The 25,029-nt window shown below is 39.4% G+C and overlaps 1 protein-coding gene across 5 annotated transcripts in view; it reads right to left on the bottom strand.

Moving 5' to 3' along the window:
* The window catches only part of csmd3b (CUB and Sushi multiple domains 3b), a 424,286-nt gene that overhangs the window by 301,967 nt on the left and 97,290 nt on the right, over positions 1-25,029 (bottom strand). For all 5 annotated transcript variants that reach the window (XM_076878974.1, XM_076878975.1, XM_076878976.1 and 2 more), the window contains exon 2: positions 24,663-24,885. In XM_076878974.1, the coding sequence (XP_076735089.1) occupies positions 24,663-24,885 (223 nt within the window). The remainder of the gene's footprint in view (positions 1-24,662; positions 24,886-25,029) is intronic.

The raw sequence follows: 25,029 nt of genomic DNA, 5'->3' as shown, positions 1-25,029 counted from the left end.
TTGTCACATTTATTGGCATCCAGCAGTGCAAACATTCACTCTTTCCATTCTCTTCCAGCATTGCAGTGATGTCCTGGGATGATAAATCCTTTTGTGTTGCAGAGGCAGGGGGTTCTCGTCTTTGGAGGTGACAGGGGCCATCAGCGCTCTGTGTGCACCCCCAAGGAAAGACACTCTGACTGGGGTTGAATAGTGGATTAACCTTCCTGTCAGCGCCGGAGGTTCCTAGACAAACATGCTGAGACTCACACTGATAATAATTGTGAAGTGGAAATCTGCTTCCTCTAGCTGTTTAATAATTTTTTATTTTTTTTATGAGCGTCAGTATTTCGTGCATGTTGAGTGTAGAATGGCTGGCTAATAATTAGAATTTCATAACAGCATTGCAACATATTAAACTTATTCTTGTTGGCTTTGTGTTCTTACATCTCCAAATTGATTTAACTGGAAGGGCACTCCGAGTGCAATCTTCTGCCAAGGCCAATGCCCTATCACAATTTTAAGAAAAGTGATCTGCACTTTTTTTTTGTTCTTCTTTTGCACGTTTCACCTCTCCAGCAAGTTTAATCAAATTCACACTGGCAGTTTTTGCATAAACTTGCCAACAGACAAACAGAAATAACTACAGAGAAAGGGGGAAATGAAAAACATTTTGCTTACATAATTTAAGGCTCTGTTTAAGAACTGCTTTTAGAAATAATGCCAGTAGAGTACTGTCGTGATACAATAGATAACATATGCAAAGGATATTCACTTGCCACCTTCATACTAAGCAGCAAGAAGAAGGGCTTTTAAAGAGGAATTGCTTACAATTACTTACACTTAAAAGTCTTAGTTTCCCTCACGAGTCCTTTCCCTAACAGTAACCAGCATCCTTGCAGTGTTACAAAGTTTCAAAGGAGATGCTGCTTCCACTATTAAATGATAAAGCTCCACCCACCACACACACTTCTCACCTCCTCTCACACACAAATATTTCCTCTGTTTGCCTCATTCTTTCTCTTTTTCAGACAGCTAGACAGATAGTGAGTGCTGCCCCCGTGAGCTAAAGCTTGTTTAGGCTGCTGGCTACACCATCGCTTACCATTAAACCTGACTCGCATACACAGAAAAGGGCAAACAAACACATGAATGCATATAATGGAAGGGGCACACATTAACACACACACACAAAGAGTTTGTGTGCTTGCAAATGCATACACCTGTATTTTGTAGATAGGTAGAGACAGATTGCAGGTGTCTGCTGGCATTTAAAGGGGAGGTGTCATGACTGACAGCACCTTAAAGGGACAGTCGTTAGAGAGATATATGGATGGAGGGAGACAAAAAGGAAAGACGGGATGAGATGGGATGTGAGAGAGAGAGAGAGAGAGGGAATGTAGAAGAAGAAATATGACGGCAGAGGAAACACGTGTACATAACATTCTTCAGTGGACTCGTAAATTCATTTCCACTAACTTTAAAGCATAACCAGTAAAGCTAGTCCTAACGTTAACCTAAATATAAACTTAGGCTGAATCTTTTTACTACAGTAACCTAACATAACATTAGGAGTAAAAGTGGTAATTAACATCTTCAATCACTTTGATGTTGTTTTGCTGCCTTGATGCCATCGAGCTGTTTTTTTCAGTAAGTCTACTCCACTCCAATCCCACATCTTGTAGAGACAGATGGAATAGTGTGATGGCTTCCTTCTTCTGCTATGCAGCCTTAGTGAGTTTGATAAGGTGTAGTATGTAAACCACCTCCCAGTCAAGTTCTGGCAGCATCGGTCTTCCAACCCACTGCTGCACTGATGTCTATAATGGGACAGGAGAGTCATGGGAAAGGTAGCTGAATATCAAAGATACTGTAGTTACTTAGTGTAGGTGCACGTAGGGAAAAACGAGATGGTACAGGGGAGGCTAGGTTGGTTGGTTTCAGAATGAAACACTTAAATTTAGTTCCATTAATGACAAATCTGTAAAATTCCTGATCAGCGACAATATCAGATCATTAGATCACTCGCTGCTAATAGGTAAAATGTAGCTATCTATATTTGTATTTCTATTGCAACTGTTGGGAACGTATGCAGATACTTTTATTCAGTTTTGACAATCATGCCATCCTGTCAGATGAATTAAGATCTCCTCTCGCTCTGCTTTTAAATGCAAAGCTTGTTTACTAACACAATAATTGTGCAGCAATGTGAATCCACAATTCTTAAAATATACTAAACTAAGAAGAGAGTGCAAAAGAGGCATTTCAGCTGGAAATAACTGAGATAATAAAATGTGTTTTTCTTTTTAGTGTTGGATTGTAGAGGCCAGCTTATGGTGATCTTAGCAATTTTTCAGGTTTCACTGCAACAAACAGCCTCGTATTCCTTTGTGTGTGGTCTGTCTGTACTGAGGTGTATAACCTTGTCTGTGGTAATAACTATCTTTTTCACTTGTTGGAGACAACAAAAAGCTACACAACACAGAGAGTCACAAATTCAAACAAATTCAAACCTACGCAGTGAACAGTGTTGGGAAGGTTACTTTTAAAATGTATTCCATTACAGAATACATGCCCCAAAATGTATTCTGTAAAGTATTCCGTTACGTTACTCAATGACAGTAACGTATTCTGAATACTTTGGATTACTTAATATATTATCATGCTTTTTACAACAACGTGAATGTGTGATTTATTACTATTACTGAAGGTCCGCGACTCCGAACTGTAGTAAAGGGACCTCTGACTAATACGGCGGGGTCCCTTTCGGCTCGTAGCCGAAAAATAGCTTTACTTTGTTGTGTGGGTCAACTTTTCTTGCGAGAGACAGAGAGAGGCGTTAAAAGGCTGCTCCAACGGAACTTGTTGTTTTCGGAGGAAAACACGAACACAGTGTACAGTCGAGTCTTAATAGCTTACTTACAACTGGGCTTGTCAGGCACTCTTCTTGGCTGCAGTGGTTATTATTATATTTACATGCTTCCAGCTCCCGTTTTTGCTCGATGACAACTCGTACCTTTCCACTCCCCTTTTTCTCCCTCCTCGCGCTCACAGACACATAATGTGTATGGCAGTCCATTCTCCCTGCAGCACGGACTATACTGCCCATGATGCTACATTCTTTAGAGCTATGCTTGTAGCATTCTGCCTGTTAGCTTAGCACAACAACAACAACAACAACGAAATGCGCTCTCTCACCCAGGAAACACACAGTTGCAGAGAGAGAGAGAGAGAGAGCATCGCCCTGTAACCATGGCAACAGTAACGCTGCCGCCTGGAACAAAAGAACGTAGCTGTCAAACAAAACCCAAACAGTCCTGACCCGCGACAAAATGAAACAGGAAAGTACCGCAGTGTATTCCATTTATTTCAACAAAGTAACTGTATTCTGAATACCACCTTTTTAAACAGGAACTGTAACGGAATACAGTTACTCATATTTTGTATTCTAAATACGTAACGGCGGTACATGTATTCCGTTACTCCCCAACACTGTTGATATGTGAAATTTAACATTGCACTCAAGGGTTTGCTGTATCAATTCTGCACTTCAACCTGCAGATTTAGATGGGTCTTGTGTAAGTTAGGCATCTAATTTAGTGTTTCTTTTTCCCTTGTTACTTTTACAATAAAGTTAAGCAACTATTTCTGTACAGGGAGTGCAGAATTATTAGGCAAATGAGTATTTTGTCCACAGCATCCTCTTCATGCATGTTGTCTTACTCCAAGCTGTATAGGCTCGAAAGCCTACTACCAATTAAGCATATTAGGTGATGTGCATCTCTGTAATGAGAAGGGGTGTGGTCTAATGACATCAACACCCTATATCAGGTGTGCATAATTATTAGGCAACGTCCTTTCCTTTGGCAAAATGGGTCAAAAGAAGGACTTGACAGGCTCAGAAAAGTCAAAAATAGTGAGATATCTTGCAGAGGGATGCAGCAGTCTCAAAATTGCAAAGCTTCTGAAGCGTGATCATCGAACAATCAAGCGTTTCATTCAAAATAGTCAACAGGGTTGCAAGAAGCGTGTGGAAAAACCAAGGCGCAAAATAACTGCCCATGAACTGAGAAAAGTCAAGCGTGCAGCTGCCAAGATGCCACTTGCCACCAGTTTGGCCATATTTCAGAGCTGCAACATCACTGGAGTGCCCAAAAGCACAAGGTGTGCAATACTCAGAGACATGGCCAAGGTAAGAAAGGCTGAAAGACGACCACCACTGAACAAGACACACAAGCTGAAACGTCAAGACTGGGCCAAGAAATATCTCAAGACTGGTTATTCTAAGGTTTTATGGACTGATGAAATGAGAGTGAGTCTTGATGGGCCAGATGGATGGGCCCGTGGCTGGATTGGTAAAGGCAGAGAGCTCCAGTCCGACTCAGACGCCAGCAAGGTGGAGGTGGAGTACTGGTTTGGGCTGGTATCATCAATGATGAGCTTGTGGGGCCTTTTCGGGTTGAGGATGGAGTCAAGCTCAACTCCCAGTCCTACTACCAGTTTCTGGAAGACACCTTCTTCAAGCAGTGGTACAGGAAGAAGTCTGCATCCTTCAAGAAAAACATGATTTTCATGCAGGACAATGCTCCATCACACGCGTCCAAGTACTCCACAGCGTGGCTGGCAAGAAAGGGTATAAAAGAAGAAAAACTAATGACATGGCCTCCTTGTTCACCTGATCTGAACCCCATTGAGAACCGGTGGTCCATCATCAAATGTGAGATTTACAAGGAGGGAAAACAGTACACCTCTCTGAACAGTGTCTGGGAGGCTGTGGTTGCTGCTGCACGCAATGTTGATGGTGAACAGATCAAAACACTGACAGAATCCATGGATGGCAGGCTTTTGAGTGTCCTTGCAAAGAAAGGTGGCTATATTGGTCGCTGATTTGTTTTTGTTTTGTTTTTGAATGTCAGAAATGTATATTTGTGAATGTGGAGATCTTATATTGGTGTCACTGGTAAAAATAAATAATTGAAATGGGTATATATTTGTTTTTCGTTAAGTTGCCTAATAATTATGCACAGTAATAGTCACCTGCACACACAGATATCCCCCTAAAATAGCTAAAACTAAAAACAAACTAAAAACTACTTCCAAAAACATTCAGCTTTGATATTAATGAGTTTTTTGGGTTCATTGAGAACATGGTTGTTGTTCAATAATAAAATTATTCCTCCAAAATACAACTTGCCTAATAATTCTGCACTCCCTGTAAGTAGTACACTATATGGACGAAAGTACTGGGCCACCTACAGATTACACCCACAGGAGCTGCTTAACCATGGAAACTCATGCCATTAAACACATCGTTTTTGTGCTGATGTTAATGCCAGAGGAGTTTTGGATCTCTGTTGTTATTGAGTCAGCAAAGTGTTGGTGATTTTTATGCACTATGTGCCCCAGCATTCTTGCAACCTCACTCCTTGCTCTACCTGTTATACAGCTGTTGCAATTTAACCAAAAGCACCTGAATTCAAAGATTATAAAGATAAGCCCCAATACATTTGTTGATACGCTATATATATTAAAAAAAGAAAAATGGTTGCTCCTATTACAGGTTATTGCTCAAGTCGTACTAATGCAGTAAAAACGCAGCCAGCCCACTGATACATTTATATTTACATACTGACACTGACACTCTGGACTCACAAGCACAGAAATTTAACCACAGGGTAAACTTTTAACATGATTTTTCAGTATGTCTGGAATAAACTTCAGTATTGTGTGCTTGGTGGTTGAGACACCTCAAAAAGTAGAATAAAGCCACAGCCTACAGTAAAAGACATCCGAAAAACCAGCACGGTGGCCTCATACTTAAACCAAGGTACCTTATGTAGTACTTTAAATGTAAAATGTATTGGAAAAATGAAACACACAAAATCACTTTTTAAATTTGGAATTTTTATAAAAGTTCTTATAATCAACCAAAAAGGGCCAAAAGCCTTCAGGCAAGAAGCTGCGATAACAATGAACCCCTCATCATTAGACACCTGTACATCCAAGTGTTTGCCAAGTGTGTGTGTTAATTTATTATTATTTTTTTATTGTGTGTCCACTGCCAGTGTTGGGGAGTAACGGAATACATGTACCGCCGTTACGTATTTAAAATACAAAATATGAGTAACTGTATTCCGTTACAGTTCCCGTTTAAAAACAACAAGTTCCGTTGGAGCAGCCTTTCAACGCCTCTCTCTGTCTGTCGCAAGAAAAGTTGACCCACACAACAAAGTAGAGCTATTTTTCGGCTACCAGCCGACAGGGACCCCGCCGTATTATGCTGGGCTTACACTGTGCGATTTTTTCAGTCGCGCGATTCAGCTCCTGCTCAAACTGTACGATTGACTCGCAGGGGTTAGAAGTTCATAGGTCACGATGCAGGGTCTCACACTATACGGCCCGATGCTCTGATGCGACCTGAGTGCTCACACTGTGCGTCCATAAAAATGAAGGTTATAACAGAAATTCTGTCGCTCGCTCTCCCTCTCCGTCTTTCACTCACACAGACACACCACCACCATCAACTTTGCTAAATTGCTAATGAAAAACATTGGTCAGGCAGCTGTGATTGAGCAGCAGTGTCGATCCAACTATTTTCACGGTTGTTGTGGTTGTGATAATTTTGTGAGGCCACATCGAAAGGGCTCGGATGGTTCTACAGGTTGTGCCTCCATCGCTTGTGTCCAGATCACACGCTGCACTGCCGTGCTACGCCGTCTTTTTCGCTGACATTTGTGTTTGCGCGTGCGCAGTGTGGCAAACTGCGGTGACACCCTCACGGGGTTCTGCTTGTACAGTTATGTTTTGTGTATGTTGCCATGGTGACGGGTGACGCCCTCTCGCTGCGACGGTGTGTCCTTCCGGGGTCAGAGGGCGCCCTATGTGTGTTGTGGTTGCCGCGCTGAGCAGTTAGCTAGTGGCAGTGTGTTCTTCTGCAAATGTAATAAACGGCTGTGCTCCCTGGCTAGCTCACGGGAAGCAAGACCAAACGATACCTCCGTCTCCTCCTTGTCTGAACTCGCCACAATATATTAAGTAATCCAAAGTATTCAGAATACGTTACTGTCATTGAGTAACGTAACGGAATAGGTTACAGAATACATTTTGGGGCATGTATTCTGTAATGGAATACATTTTAAAAGTAACCTTCCCAACACTGCATATCAACAACTTGGCTCAACTTCTTGCTCAGCTCCCACCTACTTGTGACAGATGGCTCATCAGTTAGTTTTAATATCCAAATGCACTTTCTTTTTCGAAAGGATTGTGAATCAGAAAATGTAACTTCTGTCCATAAAAATCCCCCTTGGCTGCTCTAAACCGCATAGTCTCATTAGTTTTGGTAGAGTTTTGGACAAGTACAAATATTGCTGTTACAGGGCTGAATAAATTCATTAAGATTTACAGCATATATGTGGGCATGGGTATAATCTATTAAACATAAAATGTGAATAAAAGCATTTGCATTCAGTGTAGCATGCTAAATAAATGAGACTGTTTATTTAATTTATCCTAACAAAAGTGGAATAGGTATCTGGCGCAAAGCCAGTGAAAGTCTTCAGGTCCTGTGCAGACCATGACATCAATAGCAATGGGCCAACCAGAGTCTGTGACTTTAATTCACAGCAGTGTGAAAATAAATAGCGTTCTTCAGTCAAAATAGCAATTTTAAGAATCCACAATAAAATGACTTTAGCCTTCGATGGAAATTGAAATAGACATCGAGAGCATATGTCTTCAGGGTTGACGGTGTGAATGTGTTTGTGTGTCTCTGATTGTGTCAGTTTAATGTTTAGCTTTTTGTGTTAGTTTGAGCCCCAGGACTCAGGCCATACTCAGTCATTTCATTTCAATGCCTAATAACATGAGGCAAGTACAGAACAGCACTGCATACTAATGAATCAAACACACACACACACACACACACACACACACACACACACACACACACACACACACACACACACACACACACACACACACACACACACACACATCCTATTAAAGGGCCTGTTGGCACAAACATAATTTTAAGGGTTGGGAATAACAATGGTCATTATAGAGTGGAAGGACATCTTACACACATGGACATGCATGCGCACACACAAACGTTGTAGATATATATAAAATTCTCATGGCCTAGTGAGGATACATAGTCTATAATAAGTCAGGTGACAGACAGTGATTAATTGATACATCAACACTGTGTGTGTTCACGTGTGTGTGTGTGTTAAGGTCAGTACATGGTCTTTTAATTGAATTCTTGTATTTCTGTCTGAAGGATAATGGAGAGCGCAGCAGAGCAGACAGAAAAGCATTGTTCTCAGCCTTTCAGTGTCTGGGCGTTTATGTATCCTTATATCTGCCCGTCTCTGATCTATTCTGCAATCCCCTCTCTGGGGTGGAGATTGAAATTATTACCAGAACATTACTTGTAAGCTTTAAACATGTCCTACTGCATGTCCATGTATGCATACAAGCAGTTACCCAAACAACTAAATGAAATGTCAAACTGGTTTCAGTGCATATAGTGTTGACTGGAAATGTCAAATTCATTTTGCATTGTAAGCCACATAAGCCACTTTTCCATTAGTACCTACTCAGATCGACTCGCCACGGATCGCCATAGCTCAACTCGGATCGACTGGTTTTTCATTACAACCCAGTACTACCTTGTATGCGTGCTTGTCATCATAGCAATGCATCTGCGCGTCCCATGACATAATTAATATGCAACAGGAACGCTATACAGCAAAGGTGGACATCAAAGCAACAATACACCAGCTGTTCGATCTGTGGCTTTTGGCCCGATTCGGGAAACAAAAACGGTGGTTTAGATTTTCGTGAATGAGAGGCTCCCATGACTCATTGAGTGACTCTATTGACCAGCCAATTGGTGGCCTGCAGTCTGATGACATCACATTTTAGTACCTGCTTCTATCCCTTGGAACCCCGGGCAAGTAGGTACTAAAAAAGTATCCAGTACCAGGTACTATTACCAAATGGAAAACCCTAAAAGGCTGTGGCGAAAGGGGCTTTATAGCCCATTTTGATCTTATGTGAGCAGAACCAGTGAAACTCCCCTTTCTGTCAGAGTAAAGAAATTTAAACACACATTTAATATCTGAGATATAATATAAAACAAGACAAGTGCAATTTCAACATTATATATTAGTTTTTCTGTATGATAAAGAATTGCTGCCGTAACAAATGAAGGACAACCAAAGAGTGAGAGAGATGCTCAAAGAATAACCGTGACTCTCTGGGAACAAATTCTAAGAAATAAATGTATAAAATTATAGAATTTCTTGTAGCTCATTGCCCAGATTTTTTTTCTTTAACTGTTTCTATGACAGATAATAAAAGAGAGAATAGCTTTTATGTCATTTCTTTGTTAACTACTTAATTATTTTTGTGTAGAATGAATGGCCATGGGGAGGTCAGCAATTATTAATATCTATGTTTTCCAATTCCTTTGAGTTTTATATATGTTAATGTTAATATTAATATATTAATATTTTAATATATGTTAATTTCGCAATTCCCTTGCAAATGCAATGTTACGTTATCCATTTGTGTTTTACTCCAGGATCAAACAGATAAATTAACTGTACATGTCGGTGCCATACATGAGTGAAGCAAAAAAGGAAGCAGGCCTGGCAAAAAAAATGCTCATATGGGTTTTTGCTGACAAAGAATAACGGATGAAACACTGATAACTTCAAATTAAAAGGAAAGTGTACCCAGGTGGTGCAGTTTCACAAGTATTCTGTTAAATCAAATTAAAAAGATACTGTACATGTAGCTTTAGGGACCAGGCAACCATGGACAATGTCTGCTTATTGATGTATAGAAAAATCACCACATTTATGAAATGGTCAGTCTGAGACACTTAGACACCCCAAGGAAAGAAGTAATGAATCTCTTTGGGAAAAAAAAAAGATGATTGATTTTCCTTTGTATGTGTTTTGCTTTTGCTTGAGTTCACTATTGATTATTATGTCACATCATAAAGATCAAAGGAAATGACAGAAGGAAACAATGGCAAGGATAGAAAATGAGAAAAAAACTACTGTTTACCTTTCAGCAAACACTGAGACTGAGGTAACGTGATGCTGTCATGGACAGCTGATATACAGTGTGTGTCTGCTGCAACATAATTGGATTCCTATTTTCCAAACAAATGTTTGGCTTCTATGGCACAATGTAATTAACTTTATGGTATTTAGCTCATTTGCACCAATCATAGGAGCGATAAAGTCAAATTTCACCTAAGAGCTTAATAAGTTAATTTCCAACTGAATGCTTTATAAGTGAAATTACTTACTTCGCTTGGGTCTTTTATTAGCATAGAAACTCTCAAGTGGCTACGTAGCCCTGTGCAAAAAACAATGTATAAGTAGGTGGAATAATGTACCATAACTATTTATTCATTATTGTAGCACAAGAATGATTTGGTCCTTAGAAGTCTGCTCCTGTAACACAGAAAATACAGTCATTGTGAAAATAAAGTAACACCTCTTTAAATTCTTAGGTTTTAGGTATTAGGACATAATTGTTGTTCAGAAGCAACTTTGCAAACCTAGGCCATGTAGCTATCTTGTTTTTTTTTTTTTAGAGAGAAGAAGCTTTGCCCTCTAATTCCTTCCAAACAAGCCATACTTTTTCAGTGTTTATCTAACTGTAATGTCATGAAATTTAAAATTTAATATGCTAAACAAAACCTATAGAATCTGAGTCGTAGCTCTTGCATTACTTTCATTTTCTGTGAGCACGGCATCTCTGATCTTGCTGTGAATTTGCCAGGAATTTTCTAAGCCTTCTCAGATTGATGGGCAGCAGCAGCTGCTGTCTGTCTGTGATCACTGCTTTATGTCTCTCCTCCATGTCATTTTGTCAACACACAGCCAAATACCCCAGACCAACATCAAAACTGCAAACATTTCTGATGTTAGAGAAGAAGTCACCCTGATGATCAATAAATCTTAGCTATTTACCCTTATTTACCTTAGAACTGAAACATGGTATACCAAAAGCAGAGATATAAAGCGATGTGAGTATGGTTATGGTATTTATGTGGATTCATGGTCTCTGTTATAATTCTTAATTTCCAGTATACTTTGTACTAGAGTTTTACCTGCGTGCTCTTTATTTCTGTGTCCCTCGTTGACTTAGTGAGTTGTTTTTATAGTTATAGTATTGTAGTTACTTCCTGATTTTGAAGGTTAGATATTTATGGAGATTTTGTTTTTGCACTTTCTTACTCTTACTCTTCCCTTTTTCATGCCCTTGTTGTTGCCTTTATTTAGTCCATCTATACTTTGTGTGTGTGTGTGTGTGTGTGTGTGTGTGTGTGTGTGTGTGTGTGTGTGTGTGTGTGTGTGTGGCGCATGTCGTTGTTTGAGCTTTTATTTTTCCACTTTGTTCCTGTGCATTTGGTTTGTTTAGTGTTTTCCAACTTAGTCGTTTTCCTGTCAGCACTGTGCAGCTTTTTCTGTTATTTCTTTAGTAGTTCACAGCTTTTTTAATTCACTGACTGCCAACTTGTTTTTTTTAGGCCTTTTTGTTCATCTTCTGAACCTGCTATGAAAATTAATGATCCAAAACATTAAGACCACTGACTGTAGTTATACAGTGAATTATGATGATTGTCTCAAAATGTAGTGCATGCGAGATCTTGAAATCAATGTGAGTCTAATGATCATGGCCAGATGATTGGCTCAGAGCACCCCAACTACCCCTGCAGTGTCAAGTGTAATGGTGCAATCTAGTCAGCGGTGATGGGTGCACCTAGCAACAGTGCTAACTCAAAGTCTAAGCATTCAAGTGACATTCACTAAGCATCACAGCATGGCCTCTTTCAACAGAACAATGTGTCCTACCACACTGCCCACAGTGTCCTCAGTAGAAGGAAACTGCGGAACTGACAAAATATTTAAAACGGTGGCTTGGCCTCCAAATTCCACAGATCTCAACTCAATGGAACGATTGCAACAGAAGTTTAAACATCTTTGTCTTCAGTAATTTCACCAAACCCCAATTGAAGCTGAGTGTCTGGACTAGACCAGTTGCAGGACGACTAAGGATGACTAAATAAAGAAAATCTCAATCACTGTCTACACACAAACACTATAACTCTACTCTAGAGGAAAGCTGTTAGGGGCCAAGCACTGTTTTATAGGTTGTACTATTCAACCCATGCTGTAGTGAAATGGGTTTATGTAACTGGATTTAGACTGAAGAATCCAAAATAAAGAAAAGAACCTTTATACTAAAATTCCTTAAAAAGAAGTAACAGACAGAAAAACAATTTAGAAAATCCATATTTCATTTTATTGGAACTGCTAGTATCTTGGTGACCACAAATTATCAAGTAGGAGCTATTTTTATGACACAAGGAGGAAAATATTAGGCAGACGGTCAAAACGTTTTGGCTTATTAGTGTATGTTAAAAGAAGGAAAAGAGGAAATACTACAGACACAGAAGCCCTAACTAAACACAGAGGAAATTCAAATTAGGCAATGCTGAGCCAAGTGAGAACACCACTTCTAAGATTTTGCCTAGAAATGATGTTGGAGACAGGAGTGCAAACAGAAACAGCATCCCTGCTTTCTGAGTCTTAGTTCCTGTGTCCTACTGTTTCTGTTATGTGACATACTAAAGGGAACAATTCTTCTGTCGTCCCACATCAGCGTGGACTAGTGATATGTTCAGCGTTCAAACTGAATGACTCATAATAGTAGAGCTTTAATGAGAAAAACATGCTTCTTCCTGCCCACATGGCTCAGTGCTGAACTCCAAAGAGATGGTGGGTGTCTTATGGGATTCCATCAAGGCAGTGTTTTCTCACCATATGTCGCATACCTATAAAAAAGTTTCCCGAAATGCACAAGTTGTCTTGCTTTATCAATGACAAGCACACAGGTAAAACTGTGAGTTGTTTTTTTTTGTTTGTTTCTTTTTACAGATTCCAAGGGCCATGAGTGTCCACACACTGATTATCACAAGCTCCTGTGGGAGGAATTGATAGAGCAAAGACAGTGTTTCCACAAAGGCATTATGCTTTTCAAAAAGTCCATTTGTGGCGTAGGTGAACCACCAGTTTGAGGATACTAACTCAAAGGAAATGTTGCTGTAGAGATCATCTGATGTCATTTCAGAGATAGAAACAACATCAGGGCAAACACAGAAATGGAAAAGAAATGCTCTACACAAGACAAAAAAAAATCCAGCCATAACAGAAATCTGGTGTTCTTGTCCTGATAGCGGAGGGGGGAGTATTTCAAAGCTTCAAAATCTCTAGATAAGATAGCATTTGATGCAGAGGCCAGTCCAGTAAGCAGAAACACACAGAAAAATAACTTTTCCTTTTAATTCTTTGTCTTTGCTTGTTCCCTTTGCCAATCATCTAAATCTGATTTCCCTCTGACATCCCCTTTTCTGTCTCTCTCTTCATCTTTTGCTCGCCTTTTGTCTCCCTCTCTTTAATCTGTATGTATTGCCAGTCACTGTCTCCATTCCTTCTCCAGGGGCAGTGGGCCAGCTCTGTGGCTGATCATAGTGATCCCTCCCTGAGGAATAGTCTGTCTGACACCTGGGTGACTGCCCTGGAGGTAGAGTCTGTCTGTGTGTGTCTGTGGGCGTGTGTGTCTGTATATGTCTGTGTCAAGGGGCTAATGGGCAGCTTGAGGGGATTACCAGTTTAGCCACTGGGATTACTGGAACTTCATGCACACACACACACACACACACACGCACGCACGCACGCACAGACAAAACAGTCATGTTTTCTGAAGCCATTACACTGACTTCCATCTATTTCCTGGAAATCTAACCTTAACCATACGTACTACTGTACCTTCCTTATCAGGCTAAACTGATTTACCATATGAGATACTATATGATACTCCCCGTCCCTTCTCCATAGTAAAGACACATCCCAACATCTAAGTCCCAAAACATGAGTAAGACTCGAGCACATAAACAGAAAAGGCGTGCACGCACATGTGTGACCAAGCACTCAAGCTCACAAAACAGTCAATATTATCAGACAGGCTGACTTGTTTCATAGCCTCGGGTCTCATCGGTTTGCCATCCAAATCAAACAAAGTTAAGAGGACTGAACCATGACCAAGGCAAAATGGGTTTCACCAGGACCTTGAACAGCTCAACAGGTTTAGCACACAGAATAAAAATCTATTTTGAGTTTGAGTTGTCCGTGGGCAGTGTCAGTCTCATGGATGGAATAAACTAACGCAATAATGACAAAAAGTCTGTCGCTCTAAAGTATAGTGGTTACCACATTTGCCTAACATGCATAAAATCCATGGTCTAAGACACAAGATTTAAGATTTAAGTGGCTGAGTATCCGACTTAAAAATCTGACAAATCACACATGTGGATCCGTCTACTGTGACCACCCCTTGTGTAAAAGGGAGCAGCTGAAAAAACGAGGAAAAATAAGCCAAAACTGTAAAATTTAGACATACAATAAACCCATACTGCACAAATGCGTTTATTATGTTGCCACTGCTGAGAAAGCTTCCAAAAAAAGACTTCCAAGTAAACACATTTGCATTGCTCTGAGTATTGAAACACTCACATTTGCATTGTCAGGCAAACATGTTTTTACAGTGCTGATTGTATTTAAAGACTCCTATGACTTTTTATGGCTGCAAGTTCTAATTGTTCTTCTTTCACGTAACTGATCAAACTGTCAAGAAAAGGCAACCTGACATCAGGCTATAGAAATGTAAAGTTCAGTACACAAAGTATGCAATAGACACACATTTCTCACTTACATTATTCTATCAGTTATTTCAATCATCAATCCACGTTTCTATTTGTTCGGTCACCCTTTTATGATGTTAAGATTTAAAGGCTCTGGTAAGAGTTGTGGTGGATATGTTTTTGTTAATGTTTTAAATTAATTATAATTTTAATAAGCTCTACAATAAAAGAACCAGATGTAAATAAGCACACAGGTCACTGATCTGGCAGTTTCTGAAGTATTGCCCTCATCAAGCACTGGCAGGTAGCCTTGTTAGTATTTAAATGTAGTTATTGTAATGGAGATTTTATTGCACATGACTGATGAAACCGCACCTATTTTCTCTCATAAGACCGAACACACCATTCAGAAAAGGACGGGGAGGAATCAATTAACACCAACCCCAGGTGTAATAAACGCACACAGACATAATCTCAACAGACTACAGTGTCCACAGGATGACACAAAGAACAGGAGCTCCAAAGCCTCAAGAGAGCTCAATCACCAGGGGATTTGACTCCTGAATATTGTATTGCACTGTTAACGTTACTGTAATGATTCTAATTATAATATGTGCCAGACTGAGCTGAAAGAACAGAGCTGGTTATCAGTGCCGAATTAATGACATTTATTGGAAGAATTGAGAGAGAAACAGATTAGGTGGGGAGTGGTGGAGTCGAATTGTGAAAAGAGAGAGACACAGAGGACAGTTTAGAAACAGATATTAAGTAAAAGAGAGATGAAGTAGTGAATTACATCTATTCAATAAAAGGCAGGCTTAAGACAGAGACAGATTGTGAGAATGAGAAAAGATAAAAGTGAAGGTATATCAAGAGAGGAGTTCAGAGACACAGACAGTCACTGATATGAAGTAAAAATGAGAAATGCTTGGAATTATATCAATTTTAAGTAAAAACATACTGATTGTTGAGGTAAATTCTAGCTTAATGTGTATTTTAATGGACTTGGGACACCCTTCTTTCCCTGAGTTTCCTTTGTATAACAGTAACTTTTGTCATGTAAAACTATAAAAAAAACTTTTTGAATCATACTTTGCAAAAATAAATGAGAGAAATTAACAAAAAAAGTAAGAGACACAGATGTAAACATGCAGTGATGTAATTGCTTCAAACAGAAATGTTTCTGATTTCTGAAATCTGTGTAACTTTCAATGAAAGGATACCTCGATGAAGCACAAACGCACTCACATCAAAAAGTGTCTTCCTGCACATTGTGCAAGGCCCAGCAATTATGCACAAATCAAAGCAAGGCCTCACAACAGTTTTGCTCAAGTTTTCTTGCAGTGATCGTTTACCCCAAATTGGCTACCTGATGGACACCCACAGTGCCAAAATGTTGTTTACTGCAGTAAAAGTTGGAACAGTTCTCCTGAGAAGGTTTATTTGTTTTGTTGCAGGTTTTGGTTTGTCTAAAGAGACTCGCTGTTGAGACTGTGGCTATTATTCCTATGTGTTCATTTAGAAGAATACAGAAGAATTTCTTCTGCACAAAATCACTTTAGTATTGCATGTTTGCCACTACAGCCTCCTGTAGTGACCATACAGAGGTCCTGCTGTGTTCTTGTTTAAGTTAGTTTTTCATGTTTAAATCCTCAACAATCTCTGTCAAACAGCAGGCTGGCAACAATGAACCAATTCAAATTGTCAAGCAACAAAAAGTGGCATACACAAGGGCATGCAGGGAGAACAACCTTGGCAAAAAAAGACATGCTAAGAAAACGACTTCCTTTTCTGTTCCTTCCTGTCTTTTTAACCTGAGCAAAGCTATTTGGATCTTCTAACACACACACACACACACACACACACACACACACACACACACACACACACACACACACACACACACACACACACACACACACACACACACACACACACACACACACACACACACACACACACACGCGCCTCTTACCCCCTACAGGGCAGAACTGATGCAGGAAGAGATGAAATACCACTACCTCAGGGATAAACACACCTCAGTTCACACTCACACAAAACCTCTCACTCACTCACACGCTAAAGCACACACACACATACCTGTGCATCTACATATACACTTCTCGCTGTCTTCCCCCAAAAATGTGAACTCGGTTTTGCTCAGGAATATTGTCCCGACATCAAAGGCCGTATTTGTTTCTTTTCACACCAATCACACATTGCTGTTTCCCATGGCCTTTGTGTTTGTTTGCCTTCTGCGCCTGTGTGCAGCAGGTGCATGTCTTGCTGTATGGCTGTGTATTTACGTTGCCTGTGTACGTTTACTTTGTGGCAGCGACCATGTGTCTCTCAGTTTCCGTGGATGTGTCTTGTGTGTTTAAGGAGTGGGTGGGTGTGAGTTAGCCAGGTGTAAAATTGGTGCTGTAAAGGATTGAAGATACAAACTGGGTCAGAGTACAAATAGGAAGCAGGGAATAAAGTAGCCAGTATATCGCAACCTAAAAGGGGTAAAAATAGAGTTAACAGACACATCCAAGCTTTTCCTCTCGTGACATTCAGCAATGTTTTTTTTCTCTGAATGTGTGTGTGTCACAGTAATGTGGCTCCAAGCATACGTCACATTACATCACAGATTTATGAATATATTTTGTAATGTCAAGATCAGTTCTTGCTCAAGAAATGAGATCAAATATATTTGGGAGTTACGTGATCAGATGACCATCATAATAAAAACATTTTTTTTGTGCTCTGTATTCGGACTACAGCACTGCTACTAGTTAATTTGCTGCATGTCTGCATTTGTATGTGCCAAGGTACACTAACATGAGCAAAAAAAGGCAACAGTGGGAAGGAAAAACTTCATTTTAACAGGAAGAAACCTCCAGCAGAACTAGGCTCAAGGAGGAGTGTCCATCTGGGTGAGGGGAGGAAGACAGGACAAAGACACACTGTGGAAGTGAGTCAGAGATTAAGGAAATATAGGAATATAAGGAAAAAACAGAGTTTCTGTAGTTTTAAGTAGCTTAAAATTCAATTATTTTTCAACACAGCCTGCACTCTTTTAGGCAAGCTTTCTTGCATTTTCTTTAAATCTCAGGAATAATTCACCAGGTTTTTTGAAGGACATTTAAAGCTCTTCTTTGGATGTTGGCTCCCTTTTGTTCTGTTCTCTGTCAAGATGATCCCACATTGCTTTAATAATGTTAAGGCCTGTTAGTGTTCTATTTAGTGCTTTTCTACTCAGGTATAGTTTTACTGCATTTGGCATGTGTGTGGGATCATTGTCTGGCTGAAAAATGAAGCTACTGTGGTGTGTTGAGTGTAGATATAACACTGGTTCATTCCTTGAGCTAAAGGGGTTTTTTATGCTTGAGTGATTCATAGGTCAGTGTTAAATGGCTTAACAAACAAACAAACAATCCTAAAAATGGTCAGCAGTAAATCCAAGGTCTGGACTGAAAATGAGTGAAAATGTGGCATCAATAATAAAACGAATGACACTCATTACACAACCTCCTTCCCGTTTTTTTTATTTCAGAGCAAGACAGTCAGTAACCTGGGTTACAAGGTCATTAATTACCACCAGAGGAAAAATTACAAAAAAAATTACACATTTACTAAATTCAAAATGAAAGTTTTCAATTAAAAATTAAAAATGTGAAACATTTTTCCAAGTGTTTTTAGAAATTTGAAATCCAGTGTAATAAGTAATAATGGTAACGCATGCGTGACTTTGATCAGAAATGTTATAGATTCAAGCTCCATAAAGACTATTAATATTTTCAAGCTGTTGCTGATAGTCTGCCACTGAATCTGTCTGATATCACAAATAGTCTGTGAAGGTTCTCAGTCATCCAGGTCATCGTAGTCAAAGGAGCTTGCAAAGAAAAGCGTCTGGACTTCTTTAAGTTGCTTGAAGATGTTTCACCTCTCATCCGAGAAGCTTCTTCAGTTCTAAGGTCAAATGGTGGAGAGTCCCAGATATAAACCTAGTGGGAGTGACCCCCCACAGAGGGACAAAAGGACCCCCTGATGATCCTCTAATCGCCTGAGCCAAGGTGTGAAATTGGGTGTGGGACCCAATCAGTTTCGGGTGTGTTCATTGTGAAACCTGGCCCCACCTTATCATGCGAATTCCTGAGGTCAGATGGCCCAGGATGTGAGTGGGCGTTAAGGCGTCTGGGAAGGGATCTCAAAACTGAATTATAGATGGCAGAGAGTTGGTGTCGTAAACCCCCGCCTCTGTTCAAAGATGGTCGCTGAACCAGAAACTGGTTCACCCGAAAGACAAAGCGCCAAAACACAAACTTAACAACGTGGTGTATGCTGTACAGTGCAGCGAGGAATGCTCAGACCTCTACATTGGAGAGACCAAACAGCCACTTCACAAGCGCATGGCACAACACAGAAGAGCCACCTCCACAGGACAAGACTCAGCAGTCCATCTGCATCTTAAGGATAAAGGACACTCTTTCGAGGATGCCAATGTTCACATTTTGGACAGAGAGGACAGATGGTTTGAAAGAGGAGTGAAAGAAGCCATCTATGTCCACTGTGAGCGACCATCTTTGAACAGAGGCGGGGGTTTACGACACCAACTGTCTGCCATCTATAATCCAGTTTTGAGTTCCCTTCCCAGACGCCTTAACGCCCACTCACATCCTGGGCCATCTGACCTCAGGAATTCGCATGATAAGGTGGGGCCAGGTTTCACAATGAACACACCCGAAACTCTGGCTGATTGGGTCCCACACCCAATTTCACACCTTGGCTCAGGCGATTAGAGGATCATCAGGGGGTCCTTTTGTCCCTCTGTGGGGGGTCACTCCCACTAGGTTTATATCTGGGACTCTCCACCATTTGACCTTAGAACTGAAGAAGCTTCTCGGATGAGAGGTGAAACATCTTCAAGCAACTTAAAGAAGTCCAGACGCTTTTCTTTGCAAGCTCCTTTGATATCACAAATACTATGTTTAGGTTTCCTCTTGTGGCTTTTATTGTTGAAATGCATCTGCACAAACCTAGTTTACTTGAGTAAATGGCTTGAAAACAGATTTGCTTGCACACAACAAATCTAGCCACAGGATGAAATGGACAGACTGACAGATTGCACTGATCAAATATTCATGCAGTGACCTGCTACAACCCCACATTTCTTTTTTTCATTTTGTGAACATGACTGTGCACTTACTTGATGGAAAACACAATTGTATCTGCATTTTGCACATGTAAAGCTACCATGGTATCTGAACCAGCACAAAAGTCCAAGCGAGTTGAATGAAAGCCACTAAGTCATCTGCCAGGATCCTACAGATAAAATATACACACATCAACAGTTTTGACTGGACATTCGGATGAAGAAAGGATAACACGAAGAGGGGGAAAAATCAAACAATTTAAAAATGAATCACAGAAGAATTCATGTATAATGTAAACGTTTACATTGAATCTGAGTAACTGTAAGAACCATGTAGTCACACCACAGCGATCAAATCCTAAATCTGGTAATTTCGCAATTGAATCCTGAAAGTCTGGTGACGGAAACCCCTTACTGTGTCTTCCATCATTTAATACTTGTATTTTATCCATCTATCCATGCATGGCCAAAAACTCTCAGATGCTCTCTTGGCGCTCACACATGATTAATTTTCAGACAGCTGGTAAAGTCTCTGAAGTCCCAGTCACGTCTTCTACTCCAACAGTTTATGTGCCACCTGATACCTTACCATGGTTTCAATTCAAAAAATAAAAAAAAATAAAAAAAAATAAAAAATTCAGTCACAGAAACTTGTGACCCAGTATCCAAAGCTATGCACAGTGGGAAAACTGGTATACAAATATTGTGCTAACCCACGTCCTCAATGACAGAGATGTTAACAACATGCACCATGGGTGGCCACTACCCTGTCTGTGCACTGCACTGTCCAGTGCTTTAAATGTATTGTTCAGCTGAGCAGATTCAAAGGGAAGCATTTGGAAGGAATGTTGAGCATGACCCATGTTGCTCTTGATGATGACCCACTGCTCTTAGTTGCATTAAGTAAAGCAGATTTTTGACTTTGGTTTATTTGATTATCTGGCCTAGAAAGTCTGAAAACCAAGGGTATTTGGCATGAACTGCATGTTGCATGAATAATTGGAGTACTGTTGTTCATGCAGCATTCCTTGAAATAAATCAAAACACAGACCAACTAAAACTGAGAAACATGTTAAAGTACTGTTTCCACTGACTGCCCATGAAGTTGTAGGTAGTCATGTAAAAAACAAAAAAGAAAACAAACAAAAAAACCCTCACACCTTTTTTTCAGAGAAATAACATGATTCATAGTGTATTAGAAAACGTCTGTTTCTCTACCAGAAAAAGACTATATGGACGAAAGTACAGTGACACCTACACCTCAGCACTCAGCGACCCCACTCTGTAAATTTACATGGTCTGTAACTTTATGGCTGAGTTGCTGTGTTTCCTAAATGGTTTTGATTTGCAATAACACTACTTCACTTTGTCAAGACACTGTGGATCATTTGTGAATTAGAGTATTTTTTAAAAAAAATAAGTTATGCAGAAATTCCAGCCTGAAAGCCTGATTTGAGCCAGTTACTAATTGCATAAAAATGTCTTGAATGTGCTAGTCACAGTGTGTGATCCCCAGATGTTTCCTGGCTTATATGAACTCCATTCATCATATCTATTTGTTGCACCAAGATCAAGAAGAGAACAGGCAGGTGAGACCATCCCAAAGTTCAAAACCCAGTTTATCACAGTCAATAATTTTAACTTCCAGCTAGAGTCAATAAATAATCGACTGGGGCAGAGAGGAACTGTTATTTCAAAGTTGCACTGGGGCTTTTTTTTATCATGCAGAAATCAGGGAAGGTGACCTTTACTCACTGATGGCAACTTGCAGTGGGAAAAATGTTTTTATACCTTGATTAATGTGATTGTAGAAGAAATTCACAAATAGATTTAATTTCCAGTTGATAGACAGCATCACCTTTGATGTTGTCAATAATAATAGTTATTTAAAAAGAACAGATATTTACTGTTAAAAAAATGCTTTTACTTTCAGATACTAGTCAAGGTGAGACAGGTGGTGACAAAAATGTAAAAATGTCATTTCAACTTTACCACAAAGAAACCCAAGAATTTAAGGCTTTTTAACTGAAAAAGAAAAAAAGAACGGTGACAGTTTTAATGCATTTTTTAAAAAAAAAGATTACTTTTACAGCAACGGTCAAGCTTGAACCATGAAACCCCAAATAACTGCTTTTAGGCTAAAAACTATTAAAAAGTTGAATATTTTAATATTCGTATTTTCAATAACACAAATTCTTCTTATTTTTTATGTATCGATTGTGACACCATACCTATATAGCTGAGATGCAGTGCAGGGCATTTTACTTTTTTTTCCAGTTCTCAAATTGTAAAGGATTTGGAAAAAATATGAAAAAAACCAAAACAAAAAGAAGGAATAGAGAAATGTGTCTTTTTCTAAGCTCATCGAATATTTTTCTATCCAATTTAGGGTCGCAGGAGCCTAAACTGTGTCACAGGGTGAGAGGCAGGAAACACCCTTTACTGGTTGGCTGTCTATTACAGGGCTAACGCAGAGAGACAGACAACCTTTCACACTCACAGCCAATTTAGAATCACCAATTAACTTAACAAGCATGTCTATGGACGGAAGCCAGAGCACCAGGAGAGACCGCCACACAGAAAGGCCTCAGTCAGCTGGAGGACCTTACTGTGAGGAGACAGTGATAACTACTGCACCACTGCGCCACCCCATAAAATATGTTTTTACTGAGCAAGGTCAAATATTTGCATGTGTGTGAGTGGGAACAAATGACTTGCAGCGTATCGTGCAGTCTTCTCCAGTGTATTTAATCACTTAAATTTGTATTATGTTGACAATGAAATTACAATTTGTTGCTATGTGTCTATGTCTGTTTTAAGTAATGAAAGAGTGAAAAAGAGACTGCAGGAGAATAAGCCACAGATTTGGCTTACGTAGCAAGGCGACTGGAATTATGCATGCCATAAATCTTCCCCACAGGCACACACATACACACACAGACAAGCACAGACAAACCTATGGACATGAATGCATTCACACAACACATTATCTTCTGTTATCTTAGATAAGCAAAGAATCCTAATCAGCCAATAAGAGCACAGAGGGCATCTCTGACTTTCTCCCAGCTCCAGTTTCTTTAGACTGGAGTCGGGAGAAAGTCTCTTTGTCTTTGTGGAAACAAGAATTTTATATAACCTGGCAAAAATCACCTAGTCACCTTATTTCCTTTTGTATTCTCTTCTGTTTTCCATTCTTTTCCTCTCTTGTTTAATTAACTCTGTATGGCAATTTGGGCCCTAAACGCCACGTCCGAGAAAGGTTGATTAGTGCAGCTCGCTGATTAGAAATTATGCCTGTTGAAGCTAATGAAAACAGTTCATTCCCCATGACAAGTATCAAGGCGACTCATTTCATTTCTACATGACCCAAATCCTTTTTCCTCAACTGAACCAAACCAGATTTTCTCTCCTGGCACTATATTGTTGGTAGTTGCCTCACACGTGCCTGATGTAATTAAAGTAATCTTTCCATCAACAGTGGAAGCTTCTGTTCATAATTTGTCCGATGAGATATGCAAAACAAGGTTGTGACATCAGACCTTATATTATATGATATGCGGATTATCTGATTTGAACGAAAACTAGAAACTGCTTTGTTGGGACTGTGGGGCTGTGTGGTTTGATCAGACTTCACTATAAGCCTTTTAGAAACCAAGCTTAGCCAACTTCAAATCCATTACAAAGTGAAGAAAAAAACACAAAGAAAGAACAAAATATTGGGAATTTTCTTTCGTGTGGTTGCTTACCTTGCTTTAGCTTGGATAGTCTTCACTGAAAAAAAAAAAAGTCGTCCCACATGGATGACCAAATCCACACAAAAAAATAAAATAAAATTCACTTTCTGAGTCACAGTTGGTTTCTATTTTTGCTTGTTTATTTAATTTGAATAACTGATGTGACCAAGACATAGAAAACTTAGTGAAGCATCAAACAAAACAGTTAATAACAGCTATGCTCTATAAACAATGTCTTTCTTCCAATACTAAATTGGTTGCAATGTTTGTTGTCTTTTATTACTTTGATTATTTTCACTCACCAGATTCGGACGTGAGATGTTATTGATTAGCTGGCTTATAACAATAAGTCCATCTTTAAGGGATGATTTTGTGTGAATGAACCACAAAAAAAATTAATTTGCATTTATATAATTGAGTTACTTTTTGTGAACCAACATCCTAAACACTTTGTACAGTGTGCAGTGACATTTAAACATTTAAACAGTGTTCTCACATTTCACAGTTAATAAAATAACAAAACAAAATTCATTTCAGGGTTAAAGGAACATGTTGAATGTGAATAGAGTCACAGACAGATGCTATTAAGCTCCACTGATTGACTGATAAAATCATACAAGTAGAGTTTAATAGCTTATCTAAAACAAGATTCTTTCAGGGTATTGTGTTTCTTGCAAGAAGAGCTCAATAAACTAATTCAATAACTAAAGGAAGCCGCAGTGGCAGTGATTGCTGCCGCAAACCAAATGTGGATCACCCTGTTGCTATCAAAGGTCATTTAACACCATGTGAACATTGCTTAAAAGAATTCGGGCAACATCCGTAGTGTCAGTATCTGTTAGAAGGACGTTTTCTTTTACTTAAGCAATTTGTATTGATATTAAAACTCAAAATGTGAGACGGATCTCTGCATTTTTTAGTTTATTCAATGCTTCATTTTTAATGAGATTATAGGATGAGAACAGTTTGAAGCTTTAAATGTTTTCATATTTCTCTCCTTTGACAAAATGAACGCTTGCTTTAAAAAAAAGAAAATGAAAAAAGAAAAATTGAAAAGAATAACACATAAAAACTGCCCTACCTGGTCCTGAAGTTAGCAGGGTGGGGATGTCCGTCGTACAACGACAGGAAGTCATACTCTTCTTCTATGGCAAATGACAAGAAGATGAGCTGGATTCTACTTCCTTCCTCTCCAACAATGACCCAGGTGCAGTTTGCTCCATTTGGGTAGCCATAGGGAAAGCCAGGAGATTCTATACTGCCATTTCGACCTTTCAGTGTACCCCCGCATGTGTAGATAAAACCTGAAAGAGAAAAGAGATTTGAGCACATCTTAAGTTAGAGGAAGAAAACATAAAGGTGCCAAACTGAAGTTGTGACCTTAAGACATTATAATAAATCAAGATAATTGAACTCTCAAAATGTTTAATGTTCATTATTCAATATTT

This window comes from Maylandia zebra, linkage group LG22 (assembly GCF_041146795.1).
Source record: "Maylandia zebra isolate NMK-2024a linkage group LG22, Mzebra_GT3a, whole genome shotgun sequence".
Taxonomy (NCBI): domain Eukaryota; kingdom Metazoa; phylum Chordata; class Actinopteri; order Cichliformes; family Cichlidae; genus Maylandia; species Maylandia zebra.
Note: the sequence above shows the minus strand (reverse complement) of the source record. Positions and strands in the feature narration are given on the sequence as shown.